The sequence below is a fragment of the Eptatretus burgeri genome, chromosome 6, assembly GCF_056783735.1.
Source record: "Eptatretus burgeri isolate ZD-2024b chromosome 6, Ebu_testis_v1, whole genome shotgun sequence".
Lineage (NCBI taxonomy): Eukaryota > Metazoa > Chordata > Myxini > Myxiniformes > Myxinidae > Eptatretus > Eptatretus burgeri.
In genome coordinates this window covers 49,044,942-49,065,648 of record NC_140966.1, presented here as the reverse complement: position 1 = coordinate 49,065,648, position 20,707 = coordinate 49,044,942, and the positions used below count along the sequence as shown (strand labels likewise).

The 20,707-nt window shown below is 43.8% G+C and overlaps 1 protein-coding gene and 1 pseudogene across 1 annotated transcript in view; one reads left to right on the top strand and one right to left on the bottom strand.

The window, feature by feature from the left end:
* Positions 1 to 9,020: 9,020 nt before the first annotated feature.
* The window catches only part of LOC147024729 (uncharacterized), a 74,378-nt gene continuing 62,691 nt past the window's right edge, over positions 9,021 to 20,707 (top strand). Inside the window, exon 1 of the mRNA XM_085887043.1 lies at positions 9,021 to 9,186. Coding sequence (XP_085743169.1) covers positions 9,149 to 9,186 — 38 coding nt within the window. The 5' untranslated portion in view covers positions 9,021 to 9,148. The remainder of the gene's footprint in view (positions 9,187 to 20,707) is intronic.
* Positions 13,426 to 15,295, bottom strand: LOC147024731 (uncharacterized; annotated as a pseudogene).

Sequence of the window (20,707 nt, the reverse complement as noted above, 5' to 3'; positions counted from 1 at the left end):
TGTAAATCGTTTCTCCTTTTACACTGGGACCGAGATCCCTTTCGACCCGCCGCCTAATAGCCTCAAACCCAATGAAGGCCTCTAACCTTCCCTCTCTTGGTACAGGATTCCAACCTGTTTCCTCCTTATTTCACACGGATACCTTTATCCTCGACCCTTACCGGCTCTACAAACACTGCCTGACAGCCCTCCCCCTTTGTGCTCTTCAGACAAACCGCATTCGAATCACCTCATATGTGTTTACCGTTACAGTTCTTGATTCGAGCAGATCCTGGAGCTGCGTCCGGCAGGGCGCAACCCACCAAGTGTACAGCGCTCGCCTAACTGGGGCTCCCTATTTTAGGTGCCCTACGTGCGATCGCCACGTACCTTTTAGCTGATCCCTTGCGATCGCTGTACACCAAGTGGAGTCCCACCGTCCACACCGCCAGCATCAGTCGAATCCCATCCTCGTCGCCAATTGTTATGACTCTCCACTCGGCCGAGTAAGATGACAGAGTCAGATGAGGATCCTCGAATTACACGTTTTATTTCCGAAGACCACACGCATGCGGAATGTGACTCAGTGACCCTTCAGTCAGGCTCCCCCGAATCACATTGAGAATATGCTTCAAAACCATCACATATATAATCACACAAAAGCAAAACTGGGTGTGGACTAAAAGTGTAAAGGCAAAACTGGGTGTGGACTAAAAGTGTATGCTAAGGGATAAAGAAACAAAGAAATAAAAGAAATAAATGTGGCAGTGGGCTTCTTTCCCCCCTCCCTCGGGGCCCTAGGGGAAGTTGAATCGGTCAATTCTCAGATATGCAACCACAGTTTCCAAGCCACCTACACAACTCTCAGATATGCAAGTCTTGCAAACTAATAACTTTCCAAGCTTCCTACACTCCTTCACTAGCACCTGCTGATAACAAAGACAAAGCTTTGGTGATCACTGAGAATAGGAATGTGTGGGCAGCATACACTGAAGGAACAGTTCCACAGTTCTCTCCAAGGTCGCACTAAGGGCACACCACCACAGAGCAACAGGAAGGGCGAGCTTAGTTTCCAAGAAACAGAAACAGCTGGGTGCTGTCCAAAAACAGTGGGGTGCATGGAACATTGGTAGCCTGAAACATTTAAAGCAACATTTTAAGCAAGGTTTGAATAATACACAATTACAAGCAAGGTTAGAATCCCGACAGCTGATCAACACACAGCTAATGGTCCAAAATATGACCACCTAGCATATCATCATAACACAAGATGGTGTCGAAAATGGCCACCAAAATGGGTAAAATCATCGAATATGGTATATAACATCTCAAAAATGTTGCAAATTGGAAAAATAATCATTGGGATTTGGTTCCTGATCATTAGTTGCTAGTTTCTGATAGTTGGACTTTGTTGCCATTTGTTTGAAATCCATGATGGCGTCCAAAATGGCCACCAAAATATGCAAAATCATAGAAAATTATATATAACAGCAAAAAACTGTGACAAAACTGTAAATTATTCATTGGAATAATGTGTTTCTCATCATTAGTAACGAATGCATAGTGATTGAATTTTGTTACAATGCTTAAATCACAAGATGGCATCCAAAATAGCTGCCACAATAGGCAAAAATCATAGAAAATTGTTCTTAACAGCCTGAAACAAAGAATAATATACAGTAAATTAATATTTGGATTCATTGTAATATATGTTCCTGATTATGAGAAACTAATAGACCGATGTGGTGATTTATGTTTTGTTGCCATCCGTAAAATCCAAGATGGAGTTCAAAATGGTTTTAAAAATGGTAAAATCATAGTAAATATCAAATGTCAGCTTCAAATAATAGTAAATGTAATAATAATAGAGGGACAGAACCATGGAATATTCGTCTTGTAATTCTTATCAAGAATGTTTATTATTGTTATCGTACTTGGAATTGAAGATGGCGGACAATTTGAAAGCCAGAAAATACACCCCAACACACACACACCCCAACACACACACACACCCCAACACACACACACACACACACACACACACACACACACACACACACACACACACACACACACACACACACACACACCCCTATGCACACCCAGATGCACTTTGAATATTAACATACACTCAAGTATTATGTGTACTAATCTTTTTATGTGTATTTTCTTTCTCTTTCCAGGTTAAATTAGTTAGCTTAGCAAAACCGTAGCTAGTCAAGATCAACATCACAAGTCAAGATGTCAGACAAGCAAGAAATAGTTTAATGTAATCGTCAAAAGAAAGTTGTTGAAATGGAAAGAAAACGCATTGTGTCATTCATATGTCTGGAATAAAGCATGGATCGTTCACATATTTTTCAGACTTGATGAATTCAAATGATAGATTGGCACTTCTCAAAAATATACGGATCGTCACTTAGCTGAACCGCAAGGTTCTTCATATCTAATGACAGATATGTCAGGGCATTCCTGCTGAGATCCAGGAGAACGAGGGCTATCATCGAGGATGTAACCAAAGATTTACCCTGAACCTACATCGGTTAACAGCTAGTCAACCATCTAACGATCCTGAAGCTCCTGGACCATCCACCAGCCAAGAAGGAAGGGTAAAGTGCAAGAAAGCATCAGAAAAGATCATTTTTGAACCTGATAATATTTTCTGCAATACTGAAGGCCGAATCCATGTAAAAAAATCGGCAGGCATCGACACAAAGGAAGGCATCTCTTCATTTGAACGTGATGGATGGCAGAAAGTGCTGCAAATAGCAGAAGAGAACAATCATGCGTGGCTCTTCAGGCGAATCTGAGGATTTGATTTGTTTGCAGCAGAGGCCCAATACCAGCCAAAAATGCAGAAAGCAGTACACAGCCAATTATCAGAAACTAGTAACTAATGATCACGTACCAAATCCCAATGATTATTTTTCCAATTTGCCACATTTTTGAGATGTTATATACCATATTCTATAATTTTTTTCCCATTTTGGCGGCCATTTTGGACGCCATCTTGAATATCACCAAAGTGACGGGATTTTTTTTTTGTTAACATCTCAAATGTGTAATAGGACCATAAAAGGAAGGGGGGGGGTGCACGGATACCCTCCGTCGATACTTGACTACAATGGATGGAATGGATGGATGTATGATTGAGTTATTCGCGTGTTGTTTATAGGGCCTTGTCACGATAGATTACCAACAGGCCTTCTTTGGCAACTGAAGCAATCTGGAGGTATTGCTTGACATCCTTGACAGTTTCTTTCTTTGAAGGGGGATGTGGGGGGGGGGGATGAATGAATGGATGGCCCTGTACCAGGTACTTCAACTGGACTACAGACCAAAGCTGCTCCGCTGGTGAAGGTAATCTGGGCATTGTCAGAGATAATGTCCTGGGCTGATTGATATACACAAGACTGCAGATTCTTTCTCAGCCCTCACAAAAGCACAGATTTGGCAGAAAGATTTAGAACAAAAGTACAGACTTGGTAATATGTTGCTGGCGAAATGGGATGGAATGTTGGCAGATCCAGGGAGGTGTTGCTGTACAGTTGCCTAATAATGGCTGACGGTGGAAAGGAAAGTAAAAATATGAGGGCTTCATGAGGATTCAGTCAAGAATCTTCTGATAAACTTGCATGTGTGGCTTGCTGTCTGTCTGAGGATGGAAGCATGATGTTTGGACTGGCCAGGTCCTTCATCTCGCAAATCAAACATTGCAAATGTTGTGCAAAATCGTCAAAATAACGGTAAATGATTCCGTCCCAAACCTCGAAGAAATCACCTCATCATTGGGACAAAGTGGGCCTTGTAAATGACTCTTCATGGTTCATTTCCTGAAATATGAAATGAAGACGAGAGAAGAACCTTCAGAGTTTAGGCTTTATTCCATTTGATTGAAGCCGCTTCTACAGGCACACCAGGAAATACAAACGCAGTATGGAGTACAAGCAGTAAGGTACACACGCGCAACTAATCACCGCAAAATAAATCAGTATTATATATCAATCAGTGTTCTCACCATTCAATGAGCACCAAGTGAGCCGGCGACATAAAACGGCAATGCCCCAGGGACAAAACCCCGCGGCCGAGCCGAACCTCAGCTTTATCTCTTCTGTGCTCGAGCCGGGCATCACGTGGTCACATGTCACGACCTTCCATTCACCACATTCTCCCCGTCTTTAAAATGTAACTAGAGGCCCAGCTAACGCACCAGGATTACTTCAGCGCTACAGGAGTATACATTTCAAGCAATGCGAACGATCTAATCGACAGAAGCATACATGCCAAGCAGTGAGGATTATTTGGAGTTGTAGGAGCATGGTAATGAGCATCGATATATTATGTAACGAGCATATAGGGGCATGAGCATCGAGGATGCCGATAATCCCCTTTACAGATTGAGTCGGCGAGGGGGTATTATTCGCCGGCCTCTCCGGGAGTAGATGGCGGTTTCACTTGAGGGAGGCTTCCGATCCTTTTGGTGAGCCTCGACTCGTGCCGGAGATGACTCCCCGATCGCCCCCGGGTGGAACGCGGTAGCTCCGCCGTCACCCTTCTTGGGTGGAGTCCCTGGGGGAGAAACACCTGGGGAGGGAATGTCAGAGGGAGGTGTGCCAGATGGTGGTGTACCGGCGGGGGGAGTGCCTGAGGGAGCCAAATGACGAACCGACACAGTGGTCTCCCTGCCATCCGGGAGCCTGACATGAGCGTATTCTGGATTAGTATCGATGAGTTCGACCTCTTCCACCATGGGTTCATACTTGCTTTGTCGTACCGGGCGTTTCATGAACACTGTTCCGGGATGGGTTAGCCAGTCGGGCACCGATTGGCCGTCAACATAACGTCGTTGGTGAGTAAACATTCGTTCGTGAGGAGTCGCATTGGTGGACGTGCAGAGCAGAGAGCGTATGGAATTCAGAGCGTCGGGAAGGGTAACCTCCCACCGCTCGGGGCCCAGTCCTCTTGATTTCAACGCCAGAGTTACGGCTTTCCAAATAACTCCATTATACCGTTCCACCTGCCCATTTCCCTGTGGGTTGTAACCCGTCGTTCGACTAGTTGCGATGCCGTGCTCTAATAGGAATTGTTTTAGCCCGGCCGACATGAAACACGGCCCTCTGTCTGAATGTATGTACGAAGGTTTCCCAAACATAGCGAAGAGGTCAGACAGACATTTCACGACAGTGCCCGAGGTCATATCCGAGCACGGAAATGCGAAAGGAAACCTTGAGTATTCATCAACAACAGTGAATATGTATCTGTTGTCTGTCTCGGTCGACAGGGGCCCTTTGAAGTCGATATTTAGTCTCTCGAAGGGAGAAGTCGCCTTGATCAACCTGCCAGAAGCCGCGCCATAGAATCTGGGTTTTAGTTCAGCACAAACAGGGCATGAAGCATTCATTTGTTTAATATCTTCGATAGAATAGGGAAGGTTTTGTCTGCGCACGAAATGTGCCATTCTGGTTACCCCTGGGTAGCAAAGAGACACATGTAGGTCTTGCAAAGCCTGACTGATTGTCGCCGAACAGTAGACCCGAGAGAAGGTATCTGCAGCAGGGTTTTCCCTCCCGGGCCGGTAAACAATGTCGTAACTATAGCAAGCTAGGTCTATCCGACATCTCATAATTTTTTCATTCTTAATTTTCCCATTATTTTTCCCATCAAACATGAATGCAACGGATCGCTGGTCCGTGACGAGCGTGAAGTGGTTTCCCAGTAAATAGTGTCTCCATTTACGTAGGGCTTCGACAATAGCGTACGCTTCCTTCTCTATCGCCGAGTGTCTCTGCTCGCTTCCAGAGAGAGTTCTCGAGAAGAACGCGACGGGTCTCCCAGACTGATTAAGTGTAGCAGCTATGGCGTGATCTGAAGCGTCGGTCTCCACCACAAAGGGCACCGAGCTATTGATCGATAAAACCACGGAATTACTGATATCATCCTTGAGGTTGTGGAAAGCTTTTACAACAGCGGCATCTGGTGGAAAGTTTTTGCAATGCACTAGGGGATGTATTTTCTCGGAGTATTGCGAAATCCATCTCGCATAGTAAGCGAACATGCCGATCACCCGGCGCATTGTCTGCAGGTCCTGCGGTGGGGGTAGCTCACGAAGTGGGCGCAATCATTCAGGATCAGGCTTAATTGTGCCGTCGGCTATCGTGTAGCCGAGAAGGTCAATTGACCTTGCCGAGAATACGCATTTCTCGTAGTTGAGAGTCAGATTATATTTTCTAGCAATGCTCAAGAATCTGTCCAGATTCATATCATGTTCCCCCTGATCCCTACCGCACACTGTGACATTGTCCACGTAAACAAAAGTGTCTTTGAGGTTTTCATCTGAGATGATGTCGTCCATAACTCGTTGGAAGCAAGCTACCCCATTCGTGACACCGAAAGGTATTCTCCTGAATTGGTAGAGGCGCCTACCTGCCTGGAATGCGGTGTAAGGTTTGTCTTCCTCTCGGATGGGAATTTGGTGATAGGCGCTTCGCAAGTCGATGGTGCTGAATACCTTATAATTGGCCACGCGTTCGACCATCTCGTCTATGCGCGGCAGGGGGTAGGCATCGAGTTGGGTAAAGCGATTGACCGTTTGGGAATAATCGACAACCATTCGTTTCTTATGGTTCTGACTGCTGGTTACTAACACCTGTGCGCGCCATGGCGAGTCGCTCGGTTCTATAATTCCTTCTTCCAGTAATCGCTTGGTTTCTGAAGTGATGAAATTCATGTCAGCAGTGGTATATCGCCGCGATTTGATCGCTATCGGTTTGCAGACCGGCGACAGGTTAGCGAACAGCTGGGGGGACGTCACCTCCGCGGTGGTCAAAGCATTTAAAATTAGACGAGGTTTGCTTCCTCCAAAGGGTATTTCGACGCTCGTGTGCTGCTTGAGGACATTATGACCCAGAATTACATCTGCGCACAAATCACGAAGCACCAGTATGCTTACATCTCGATGCGTGTACCCTTTTACGTCCAATTCGACTTTGCAGTACCCTCGTACGCGGGACTGTAGTGAGGTGGCGGCCATGCATACCGTATTGTCTGTCGGGTGGATTATCCATTTCCTGCCCTTCACTAGCGAGCTGTTGACGAAACTTTCAGAGCTACCGGTATCAATCAGTGCCTCAGCCATATGCCCGTTAATTCGTACGTTGATGATAGCCTTGGATAGATTCCCCGGGGAGGCTGCAGTTAATTTATTTTGCGAGTAGAGAGCCGCAGAAGTGGGTTTATTTCTCTTAGAGTAGATTTACATACCCTGGCATAATGCCCTTTCTTGTCACAATTCATGCATGTGGCATCTCTGGCGGGGCATTTTTGGCGGAGGTGCCTTTTGTACCCACAAAAGAAGCATTTACCAACCGGAGCAGTTGCTGAGGAGTTTGACGTGGCCTGTGTATCCGGCTCCTCGGGTGTTTCTCCATCCCCTGTGTCTGGCTGTGTCTGTGCCAGTGGGGTTCCTTGGGTTCCCATCGTAGCAGCGTTCATTAGCAGCATCGGTGTCCCAAATGACTCAGATTGCTGCTGTGCCGTATCCATCGCTCGAGCCTGATCGACTACCTTGTCAAGAGTGGGTTGCGCTTTCTCTAGTAAGCGTTGCCGTATGTGGGCTGATCTGAGTCCTTGGATGAATGCCTCTCAGGTTGCTTCATTTCGGTGTTCCTCGGCGCTTACGGCCCGGAAGCTGCCGTCTTTTCCCAGCTGATTCAGAGCTTGCAGGAACTGATCGATTGTCTCCCCGGCAGCTTGCCTGCGTGTGTTGAGAAGATGTCGTATGTATACCTCGTTCTTGCGCTTCACGTAGAGCGCCTGCAGCACGTCGATCGCTGCTTCGTAAGTGTCGCACTCCGAGAAGAGCCTGTATACGCTGGGCGAGACATGATTCACGAGAGCGGCAAATTTGTCAGCTCCCTCTTCGATGATGCTCAGATAGTGTGAGAAGGAACAGAACCAATGCGACCATTTCATTTCTGAGTCAGTCGCGTTTGGGTCTGCGTCGAACCTCTCTGGTTTGTAGATCTTGTCCATCTTTGGTTGAGAGAGCCGAGAAAACCAAATGGAATAAATTGAAATGAAGACGAGAGATGAACCTTCAGAGTTTAGGCTTTATTCCATTTGATTGAAGCCGCTTCTACGGGCACACCAGGAAATACAGACGCAGCATGGAGTACATAAGCAGTAAGGTAGTGGTACACACGCGCAACTAATCACCGCAAAATAAATCAGTATTATATATCAATCAGTGTTCTCACCATTCAATGAGCACCAAGTGAGCCGGCGACATACAACGGCAATGCCCCCGGGACAAAACCCCGCGGCCGAGCCGAACCTCAGCTTTATCTCTTCTGTGCTCGAGCCGGGCATCACGTGGTCACACGTCACGACCTTCCATTCACCACAAAATATCTGCGTATAACGCCGACTTGATCGGCGTCCCTGTCACGTCCGGCTGTTCTGCCGTTGTTGCCATGGGGGGGGGGGGGAGGAGGAGCTGAAAGGCGGGAATTTTTTTTTTTTTAATTAACCTTGGTTGTCGGATCGAGATTTGAAGCACCTGGTTATGACCGTTGAAATCAGCGGAGTCACGTGAGTACGTTTGATTCGAGTTTACGCCTTCTTCAAAAAAAAAAAATCAAATGTTTGTTTTACGTACGTTATCAAGAAAAAAATTTCCTCTCGATTTTAAACGTTGTACAGTAGTGCGAATTTGTGATTGGAATTCGTGTTAATTTACTTCAATCAAATTCGGTCGTGCTTCGAATTTCGCGAGATGAGGCGCACGTGTGCGGCATTGGTGGTTCTGCGTTCCGATCTCGCGAGATGAGGCGCACGTGTGCGGCATTGGTGGTTCTGCGTTCTGATCTCGCGAGATGAGGCGCACGTGTGCGGCATTGGTGGTTCTGCGTTCCGATCTCGCGAGATGAGGCGCACGTGTGCGGCATTGGTGGCTCTGCGTTCCGATCTCGCGAGACTTGAGATCTCAGAATAAAAGCAAAAGGAGAAGCATGCAGTCATTGTAAAATAATATATATATAAAAAACCCTGTGAGGTAAGACTCGTTTCGTGATAATTACACTCTAATGACATTAAATAGTCCGAAGGTACAAAAAAAAAAAAAAACCAACATATATTTATATTTTATATCGATGTCGTTCGCTTGACGTCGATGTCGGCGCAATCGAAGATTTTTCAACGATGTTGTCGGTCAGTCGATTTTGTTATTCTGTCTCTCTGTCTGTCAATCGCCTCAGGTCACAATTCTTAGAATAAATAAAAAACCATATTTCCCCTTCAGTCACGTCATCAAAGACAAAAGTATAAGATTAATTGTAATTATCATGATTATTGTTATATTATTTTTGTGTGGAGCCCGTGGCTGCTGGTTGCATCATCGTTGGGAGTGCCCTGAATGCTGTGCTCCCTGTTGTTGCCAGTAAGCTCGTGTACTCGTCGTGCCGACCTCGGACGAGTCAACCCATCTAATGTGAATTCAACGGTGCCATCTTAAGCCGGCCATCTTTAACCGACAGTTCAGCATCTTTAACCGACACCAGGATGATTCATTGATATTTGATTGTAATGGGGTGGAGGGTCATTGATGACGTCACTTAGTTGGGGATTTTTGCAATCTTAAACCGACTCACCCCCCCCCCCGTCCCCCCCCACTGGCTTGCTGGTGGGGACAGTGACTTAGACTCCCCACAGGACGAGAAGCAAGATCTGAATCTCCAAGGGAGCCAAAGGCCATGCGGTGATGAGATTTACTCTGAAAACAAAACAAAACACCCGCTCCATTGAACTGGTTAATGACAGGAAACGGATCCAACGAATTATTCTATAAATAAAGCTTCATAAATTTGTGGAAAATCCATAAATGTTGGGGTGTTCCCGAAACCGAGCCTTGGTTGTTGTTTGATACCGTGATGAGCAGAAGGGTTGACATCTTATGTGTACAGGAGACAAAATGGACAGGGAAGAGTACAGAAGAATTAGGGGGGGGGGAAGGCTACAAGTTATATTATTGTGGCGAACAGGGAAAGAGGAAGCGAGTTGGAGTCGTAGAAAGAGAGAGAGAGAGTACGAGAAGTCAAGTTGGGGATGGAGATAGGAATCTGGGACATTGGCGCCACAAACAAGGTGTTCAGACCAGGAGATGGACTCATTTAGTGGACAGTTGGAAGGGTACCAGCTGGAGAGAAGATTCTAATTGGTGCAGATTTAAATGGCCATGTAGGACGATAAGTGGGTGGCTACAACTTGGAACACGGAGGAAATGGATATGCGATGAGTAACGAAGATGGGGAGAGGATTCTTGACATGGCCCAGAGCTTCAAGTTACTTGTGAATGTGGGATTCAGAAAGAAGGAAGAACGTCTGTTGACTTACAAAAGTGGAGCGACTGGTCACCAGGTTGATAACAAGCAGGTTATGAATTGCAAGGTTACGGCTGCTGGTCTCTCGCCACACTTTCTCAAATGTGAATTTATGAATAAGAAGAAGTAGGTGTATGAAAACATTCAAGGCTGGGGTAAGGTAGCTGCCCGTCTGCTGGAGGTATCGAGATGCTCTCTCGTGCATTCTCAGGCATTGCAGGCAACAAAATACATGCACGTTTCAAACCTTTGATACCTATGGACCATTCATGCTAATGGAGGTCATACCCCCACTTGATTTATTGAAGAAGTTCTATTTCTCAATATCAGGATTTTATTATTCACATACATCAACAAAGCACGACCACTAATGTAGTAGATAGTAGAAAAATCGTGCAAATTATGATACAAGCATCAGATTTGGCATTTTTGTTCTGCAGGGCTTTCTGATCAAATCTGCCCAATTGGCCATTTGAAAATCCAAATTTTGAAAAATTTGAAAAAAAAAAAAACCTTCAAAAAAATTTGAAGTCACAGCTGGTTGAAATTCTTGAAGCGCAAGTGAACATTCCAGGCAGAGAACCAAGGGGTGATGCAGTCATCATTGATGGCTCAGCACTTATCAATGCCCTACCTCCACGCACTTCAAAGATATTTAATGACTATGCTAAAGAAGACATCATCCCAAAGGTGGAATCCTATGGTGCCAGGTACGGGAGGGTGGACGTAGTGTTTGATGTGTACAGGAAGTAAAGTCTGAAGTCCGAGGCAAGGTCGAAAAGGGCGCAAGGAATCAGAAGAAGAGTGACAGGAACCAGTAAGACCCCAAGTAACTGGAGAAGCTTTCTTCGAGATGACAGCAACAAGACTGAGCTGTTTCACTTTCTTGCGGAAAAAATGTGTGAAGCACAGACGACAAGCACAGTCATTGTCACAAAAGAAGATGCCATTAGCAACACAAGGAAGTCACTGGATGCTGTGTCTTCATGTTGTCATGAAGAAGCTGACACTCGAATGTTTGTACACGCCAGGGATGCAACGACGGATGGTAGCAAGTCCATTATCATTAAGGCTAATGACACGGACGTACTAGTCATAGTAATATCTGTACTGCCATCCTTACAGGAACTAGGTCTTGAGAACATGTGGATTGCCTTTGGCCAAGGAGCCAAGGCTCGATGTATTCCAGTCCATGAGGCAGTTTCTGCAATAGGGCCTGAGAAAGCCAGAGGGATCCCATACTTCCATACATTCACTGGATGTGACGTCGTGTCTGCCTTCCGCGGTAAAGGGAGAAAACTGCATGGCAGACTTGGAACGTCTTTGATGATGTTTCTGAAACATTCACCAATCTCAGCCAGCATCCAACATTGATTCGTGATCTTGACTTTTTTGGGTTTTTTTTTTCTTTTTCAAATTTTTCAAAATTTGGATTTTCAAATGGCCAATCAGGCAGATTTGATGAGAATCCCCTGGAGAACAAATGTGCCAAACTTGATGCTTGTATCATCATTTGCACGATTCCTCTCAAAAATTGCTGTTATCTGCCCCACTACACTCCTCTTAATTTTTATATTGCCAAAACGAAGTTTTTGCAAGATATGTTAGTCAGCTTGTATGTTTTTTATTTATTTATTTATTTATTTTTTTGTTTGTAATCACGTATAAAAAATTCTGCAGAGCACAGTTATCATTGGAAATTTTTGTAACTTCACATATCAGAGGCCTATAGAGGTCCCTTTCAGCGCACAAAATTTTGAAGGTCAAGGTCAAAGGTCAAGGTCACTTTGTCGCAAATCAGGGGAGTCGACAAAACCCTTATTTTTTGAGTAATTTTGATCAGATCGTCTTCAAACTTCATGGGAATATTGTTCATGGTCTGGCGCTCAGCTGATTATTTTTTGGTGGCGATTGGCCTTGACCTTCATATGTTTTTTTTTCTTTTTTGTCTGTAATCACGTATAAATCACTCTGCAGAGCACAGTTATCATTGGAAATTTTTGTAACTTCGCATATCAGAGGCATATAGAGGTCCCTTTCAGTGCATAAAATTTTCAAGGTCAAGGTCAAAGGTCAAGGTCACTTTGTCGCAAATCAGGGGAGTCGATGAAACCCTTATTTTTTGAGTAATTTGAATCGAATCGTCTCCAAACTTTATGGGAATGTAGTATATGGTCTGGCGCTCAGCTGATTAGTTTTTGGTGGCGATTGGCCTTGACCTTCATGGTTAGCACCTGAGGTCAAACATATTTGACCCCAAGGTCAAATTTTCAAGTTTTAGGAACCATATCGTGTAGTACCTCAAATTGAACACCTCGATGAGTGCTTTCTAGATATGTCAAGCTTGAGACATTATGATGTCATTTGGTGATGTTATGAGGCAAACGCATATTTTTCATGGTTACTCTGTAGAACGATTCTCATCGGAATCTCTCGTAGGCAGATATTCCTCAAGGAGTCGCTCCTGGTGGATAGCAGCTCTGTTCACCTCAGTGTGACCTTAAAGAAGTCACACGTGGTCACCTTTTGGCAAGATACGGGTCACCCTGCGGGTGACATTGGTTTATTTTTTTTGGTATGCTTCTGCTGACGAAGTCACTGTTGGCATGTTTTTGGGTTGTCCATCGGTCCGTACGTGTGCTCTCACATTGCACACTGATTATGAACCATATCCACAAAAGGAGCTTGAGACTTCGCGGAATAGGCACTGTGTCTAAGTGGAATGTTCCTTCTGATTTTTGGCTGTTTTGAACTTCTCAACAGCAACTGCCGCAACATCCTGACTCTGTGAAAGGAGGTCCATTTACAGAAATGTGTGGCAGAGCTTCTAGCATGTTGTTTTTGACAACTTGTCAGTCTGGTTTTTAGTCTTCAAGGAACAAGCTCCGTGTTCTGGCCAGGCATTGCTGACTTGCATGGATAGACACACCCATGCAACCTGGAGAAGCTTGGGGTAAACTGGCCCATTTGCAGTTTTGGATCCCAGAAGATGCTTGAGGGCTCACTCTGTTTGGTGTTTCTCTGATCCGGTTGTGATGATGTTTCTTTATACCAAAATCAGATATGATTTTCAATAGTCTTGAGGAGGGAGCCTGAAATTTTGGCATTTCAATAGTTCATACTTTGACTTTGTCCGTTCATCCAGTGCCTCCCTTTGTTCTTCAAGAGCCTCAAACTAGTTTGTAGACAGAGTATAGCAATCTTCTTTTCCAGATTCAGGAAAACCTTGATCCATTCTCAGTGGGACAGATGTCAGATCGAAGATTTGAAAAGCAGAAACAACTGCAGTGCTGCCTTTGAATCTGTTGTTTCTATTCTCCCTCAGTGCTTTGACATATTTAATGGGAAGGTCGCACATTTGAGCCTCTTGAAAAGCACTTGGTTCAAGATGACGCAGTGCCAACTGACCGGTGGGACTAACATCTGCTTTGAGTGTTGTGAATTGTGACATTCCTTCTTTCTTACTAGTCCATCAAGTGTATCCAGAGTGTACTCGATGCTCTGTGTGATTCGTGCAAAATAGACCCTCCTGCCCTTCTGGAGAGTTTTGCTGAGTGATGCAAGTGAGGGCAGCACTGCATTTTAAGCATATCAACAGCCCCAAGTAATTTGACATTATCAACCTTGCGAAGAAGCCCAACTCCAGTGAGATCTCTTTCTGTAGAACTGAATGTCAGAAGTATCGGTAAGCAATCCTTGGTATATGCTATCAATTGCGTTGTTAATTGGCAATCATCTTGTCCATGTGTTTTTTTTTTATTTTAAATAAAAAGCTTTTTGACTGCTTTCTTGGCAGTCTCTTACAATCCTTACTATAATTCATGGACCGGTGTGTGTGTGTGTGTGTGTGTGTGTGTGTGTGTGTGTGTGTGTGTGTGTGTGTGTGTGTGTGTGTGTGTGTGTGTGTGTGTGTGTGTTTGTTGGGCTACTCCTACAGTTCTGGGCCAATTACAACCAGACTTGTGACATATGATTAGCATAACCCCAATTAATGTATAGGGGAGTTTATATCTTTGTTGGTGGTCTTTGGGGGTGAGGGGGGAGGGACACAAATTCTCGATGTAAATGTGTATATTGTAGCGCCACCTCCAGGTGGGAGACGGTATTACAAGTCTCCACCATTTACAGTACAGTATTCCTGTCCCCACGTTTTCCAGTGCAGTGAGGTGTTTTGAATTATAAGCAGTGGGTATGTTTTTGCTTCATGCACGTAACATGGGTTATTTTTTTGCCTATACAGAGCTGTCAGTTGCCTATACACCGCCCAAATAAAGGTTTGCGTCAGAAGAACGTGTTGCATGCTTGGAACAAGACCACCTGTAGGGCAGGTACTCTGCTCGTATCATTGAATGCAGTTCCTGTTGGGTCTTAGCATAAGCAGACAAACATTTTGGAGAGTTATCAAAAAAACCTCCAGCAGATAAGGTGAGGTTGCTCTCTTTGGAGAGGTTCTGCGAGATAAGGAAAAGTTATTCACCACCATCTCGTCACCAAGCCAAAATTATGATGTTTTTTACCCTTGTTGATCCCCACCCCAATCCCTCCCCTTCCAAATTTCCAGTTTTCCCTCCTGAGAGTTTCCTTCTGTGTCCATCTTGTCCACTCTGCATCCTCTCCTGCCCCTCATTCCTCTCCACACCCATTGTTTGTCCAAATCTGCCTCTATCTTGGCCTTCAACTCTGCTGTTGGTGTTTTCCCCCTCTCTCAACTGTTCCTTTTGCCTTGTATCCTGATCCATTCATTATACTAATTCTAGCTCTTCCATGAGCCGTGACCATGTAAACGAACAAAAAAAATCTCTTTCATTCAGCTAAGATATGTTATCTGTTGAGTCTGAACAAGCCAGTGCAAGCCTCCATATGATGCAGTGAATGCTAATCATTTGTGGATCAAGTGATTATTTTAATCCAGCAGCCAGGCCCGTTTTCTTTCCCACCATAACAATAGCTCCGTCAATTTTCCAACAACCGGCACCTCCCTTTGAGGATCAAATTTTGAAGAAGCTTGGAAATCACTGTATGGAGACATTTGTCATCGGCACTTGTAAATTGTGTCGACACGTCTCTACTACAAATTTGGTTTGGACCGTGGTATCTTCAGCCACATACTGGATGAATGGCAGCAGTTGCTCTGTAGCTGCCATGTCTGTCACATCAGCTAAAAGTCGAAAGGGTTGAGACTTTTGAACTGATCTAACAACTTCTTCTTGAATTGTCTGTCCAATGGCTGGAAATATTTCCTGCATCGACTTGTCAGAGCGGTATACAAAGGATTTAATATCATGAAAACCTTTTGTCTGCAGAAGATTTAGAAGTGACAGTTTTTTGTTGTCCACCTCTTCTTTAGCCAACCGGTAAGCACACAAAAAGGCATTAAACGGGACTTCATCCTTTACCCTCGATCCCTTTTGTCCTGCTCAATGTGGAAGAAGCTCACGTGTTGATTTAATAATGTTGATAAGGCATTATGGTGCTGCTGTGAACTACCATGGATGTCCAATTGACTGTGCTTGTAACAAACCGAAGGTTTGAAATTTCATTTCTTTTGATGGTTTTGCTTGTTCTTACTGTCGTGCTTTTTGCACTGCAAACAAAACTTATCCTTCCCCTCTTCATATTCCAGACACCAAACCAGGGTATTCTCACAAAATGTTAACTTTTTATCCATTATCCAGCCATGCTTGAGCCCATCTGTTAACTTCGATAACCTTATCTTCTCACGATTAGACAATGCAGTTAAGAGTTCTGTGAAATGCATTTCTCGTGGGAATGGATCTTGGTGTGGTCACAGTCACTGGATATTGATGCAGGGGAATTTGGAGCACTGGGGTTCGCTTCGTCGACATGATTTCGGATCTCATCACCTTCTGTAAAACAGCAAATAAATTACTGTAAATAAATTTGTTAAAAATCTTCATATTTTTACTCTGAAAACAGATACATTCGAGAAAAAAAAATGGCACATAATGACCAGCTTGGTTCTGGTATTAAGTAGTACAGTAAAGATGTGTTGTTATTGAAGTTTTTTTTTTGTGATTTAAGTAATTTCTGTTGTACTACAACAACTACATCTAATCATCAAATTGGAGGAGAGGGAGACAGGGATGGTGTTGTGTGTCCTGGGTTTTCAGCAATGTGGAGATGACACTGGCGTGATGGTCAAAGTGTCCTCCTCCTGTGTTTACGTTTGCTTGTTTAAGTAATTAAAAGTACTGAAGCAATCCACGTGGCATATGCGTCGATTATCCTGGTACCACAATGGGTTGTGTACATGGCCCATATCGTTATTTATATTTGATTAGAGATATGCCATTCAACTCTGCTTGACATTTTAAACATTCCGCAGAAAGCTGTTGACGATGACGTTTCTTTGTTTGCTTTTGCTTTAAATGATTTGTATAAATACTAATTTGATAAAATCAGCTTAATTTGTTCGATTTGACAAATTGTCAGTACTGATCGTGGAAAATCATCTGTGCATGTACCTATATTTTTGTGAGGAGTATACTGAAAGTGCCAAATTATTTATTGTAATTTGGAGAAATAAATGATAAACGGTGTCTCTGTGTATGTGATGGTTTGCTCTTATTCCTCGATGCCCATCTTCCCTCCATGGCATGCTTCCCATATTTTGTTGATAAGATTACTTAAGAAATTCTATTTAAGTGGGGAATATATTTTTAAAGTCCAATAAGGGCTGAGTGACATCACAGGTCAAGGTGAGAATTGCCATTGACAATTATGAACTATTGTAGAATACAAGATTTTTTTTTCCATAATTTGCAGCTAATGCCTTAAAAGTACAATATGTTTTGAATCTAATTTTCACTATAATCAGCAAATATTTGTTCAACTTTAACTATTTGAAACAAATGTAGAACACTAGAAAGGCACTCGGTAGAGCGAATACCTCCACCAGGCTAATTTGTTTGTTTTGTATCCCACTGAAAGGCCGCATCTGGATTCTGACCTGAAATAAAATTTAATCGCTTTGTTCTTTCACCTAACCAACTAATCCACCAAGTTTCGTCCGAATCTGTCCACAACTTTTTGAGATATCGTGATATTTGTCGTTTTAGCCCTATCACTCAATGGTGAAGAATCACTTTATCAATTCTCGGATCAGGATCTGGATTTGGATCTTCACCAAAATGTAATCATTTCATCCTTGTCACATACCCAAACTCTCCACCAAATTTTGTTTGTATCCAATCATAACTTTTTGAGATATTTTGTTCACAAACAGTCAGACAGACAGGGGTGAAAACATAACCCTCATCCACCTTTGGTGGCAGAGATAGTGAAGGACAATCTGTGTAATTATTTATGCTGAAGACATTCAGATGGCCCATGACCAATGATAGTTTGTCTTCATACCTCCATTCCAATTTGTGTTTTCAAAATCTTCCCAATCACCTTTCGAGTCCACACCTCCTTCTACCTCCTTTCACTCCTTACAATGAAAACATTGGCTCTCCAGACTGCTCTCGCCCTGAGCTGTACCATCCAGTGGCCAAACATAAGCCATTGGTATTGGGGGAGCTTTGCAAGCTGGGGCCTCTTGCGGAGAGTGTGTCCTGTCACTGGATGGAGTGACCGTAGACACGGTCTCATCAAAATTTCCCAACATTTTTTTGAATGTGCCTAGCAAGAGCATCTTTGTGGTGATACTGCACAGAAAAGATGGGAAAGGAGAGGCTGATGTCACAAAATATAATGAAAATACAAACATTTAGGAATGGTTCAATCAAAATTCTACCATGTTAAGCAGAAGATATAATGTATGCTCATCGTGATATATTGACGACCGGGCGTAGTGGCGTGCGCCTGTAATCCGGCTACTCGGAGGCTTGCGTTGGAGGATCGCTTGAAGACGGGAGCTCTGCACTGGGCCGCACTATGAGAGGGTGTAGGGCAGCCCAGAATCATTGTGAAACCCAATCCTTATCCCTGTGTCGTCAGAGGCGACCAAGGTTGCGTCAGGAAGGGCATCCGGCGTAAAACCTATGCCAAATCAATATGCGGATCATAACGGATGATCCGCTGTGGCGACCCCTAACGGGAGCAGCCGAAAGACGAACAACATCGTGATATATTGACATTTTTTGAAACATGAGCAAAAGTACCCGTCGCTTTGCTGATGCATTTAATCAAAAGACATGTCGTACTTCAAAAACATTCGTGCTTGTTTCAGTTGGCCGGCCCAGTTCATCCCGTTTTGCGGATGGATTGTGCCAGTGCTGCCTAAGGAGTCTTATGGGGACATTCCATGTCAAGTGTACACACCCTCCTGACACTAATACCTCATTTTCTCCCCATATGTTGGTCATTTATTCACATGGGTGAAAAAACTCAAAATTCCAATGTTTAGACCTGTGGGCCCATCGGGGCCCATTTTAGGGGCCCCCCCAAATTTGGGCGCCCCCGGCTGCCTCACAATCTTCCAGAGGCCGTATTACAGGTTGTAGTGGTCCGATTTGGCTGATCTTGGTATCAAAATGCTCGTAAAAGCGAGATCTTTCGAATTGCGTAAAGTAAAATCACTCCGAAACAGTAATTCAAAAAGTTATAGTTTGGGGTGCCCTTTGACCTCGGGCCCCCGTTCCCCAGCCAAACCAATGCTCCCGATTTTTTTTTTTTGTGTGAGAATACCTCTTCATATACTCCAACACCTCAGCATAAATGAAAATTGGATCTCAATGGGTTCAAGTGTGATGATGGTTTTATTGTTCGGGGACTCGGGTGCTGGACACACAATACGCCACAATACATAGCACAATATTTGAACACAAGATTTCCAAGACACGATATCAGTATATTGTACATAATTTTTCCACATGCACATGCAGGAACTGGAAGCGATACTCGTATGAGTAAGGGTTTTTCCGAGCATATTATAGTCAAGATTTTTTGCCAACCAATGTTTTATTTGACAGCTGTGTTTCTTTTTTACTGATTGTGTAGGTTCTACCTGTAGCAGTTTTTGGTTCTATGGAAATAAGTATATCAGAAATGTCTAAAATGCAGTGATCTTAAATGTCAGGAAAAAATAAACTATTTGTGGGCCTGTTTGGATGAAGAAAATTCACTTTCACTTCATGAGTGTCCTGAAAGACTTCCATGATGCAGGCAAGCCACCATTTTCCATCATAGTGCACTGTGACATAACCTGAGAGTTTGCCGTTAAAAGTTGGTGTAGATTTTGAAATAGCTGACTCGATACGGTGTTCCTCACTAAGGCTGAATTCGCGAAACTTGAAGAGCAGTTTCAGAAATCGGGATGAAAGCATTAAGTTTTTGAGTTCCAGCTCTGGTTTTGGCCGTTTTTAACCTTTCTTCCAGATTTCGTTCTTCCTCGTCATATGCCTCTTGGATCCCGTAACCGAACTTCATTTCATTCAAACCATTTTCAGTAAAGGCGAAAAGATCTTTTGGAGAAATAATTTGACTGTCGTAAGGTCTACGCAGGCTCTCACGTGTTGCTTCTTGTTTGACTGTACCTCCCTCGCCATCTGAAGGGCCCTTGCCATGACTTGTGGCAAAAATATGCCATTCTGCATCAATACCATACTCTGATTTGTGACGACATAGGTTTATGAAGCCTTTGAAATTCTTATATTGTCCAGCGCAACCGTCTGAAAAATAGACTAGGTTCTTTACATTTCCAAAGCTAGATTTCAAGTGTTCAATGCTCTTTGGAAGAGGTGGACTGAGACAACGTCATGAGTATTGCATTCTGATATAATCGTGAACGAATCGTGGTTTAATTTGCCATCGTCCGATTTGAAATAGTAAACCCAGGGGTGAATTGTCGCTTGAGAGCAGTTCCAATGGAATCCTTGGGCCGCATCCTGTACGACAAACGAATAGTTAGTTCTCTGAGAAGTCTCCAATAATGACAAATTCTCCTTCACCGATTTCGTCTTTCTTATTTTTCAGAAACTGAGATTGGGCCTTGGCAATGAAGTCGTGTCTCACTAATTTCACAGAATTGATTAATGAATTCTTCCAAAGGCAGGACCATGGAGCTCAGTTCAGATCTGTCGGAGGATGTCCACCATTTAAACTGAATTTCATCACTATCCTCCAGTTCATAAGCACTCAGTAGCTCAGTTTTGAAGTCTTCAATTGATGGGCAACTTTCATAAGTTCTGAAATAACATGCTGGTTGTGCTGGGTTACAAACTATGCGTGCTATCACATGATAGCTCGGAAGTTCGGCTATCTGTGGCATTTTGGAACCAAACATCATGAGTTTCACATTTTGATGTATCGTACATACACATATACTGTGTGTACCGCCTGAACCGGCCAGGACACACTCCGAGGGACGGAGCTTGGCGAACTTCGCG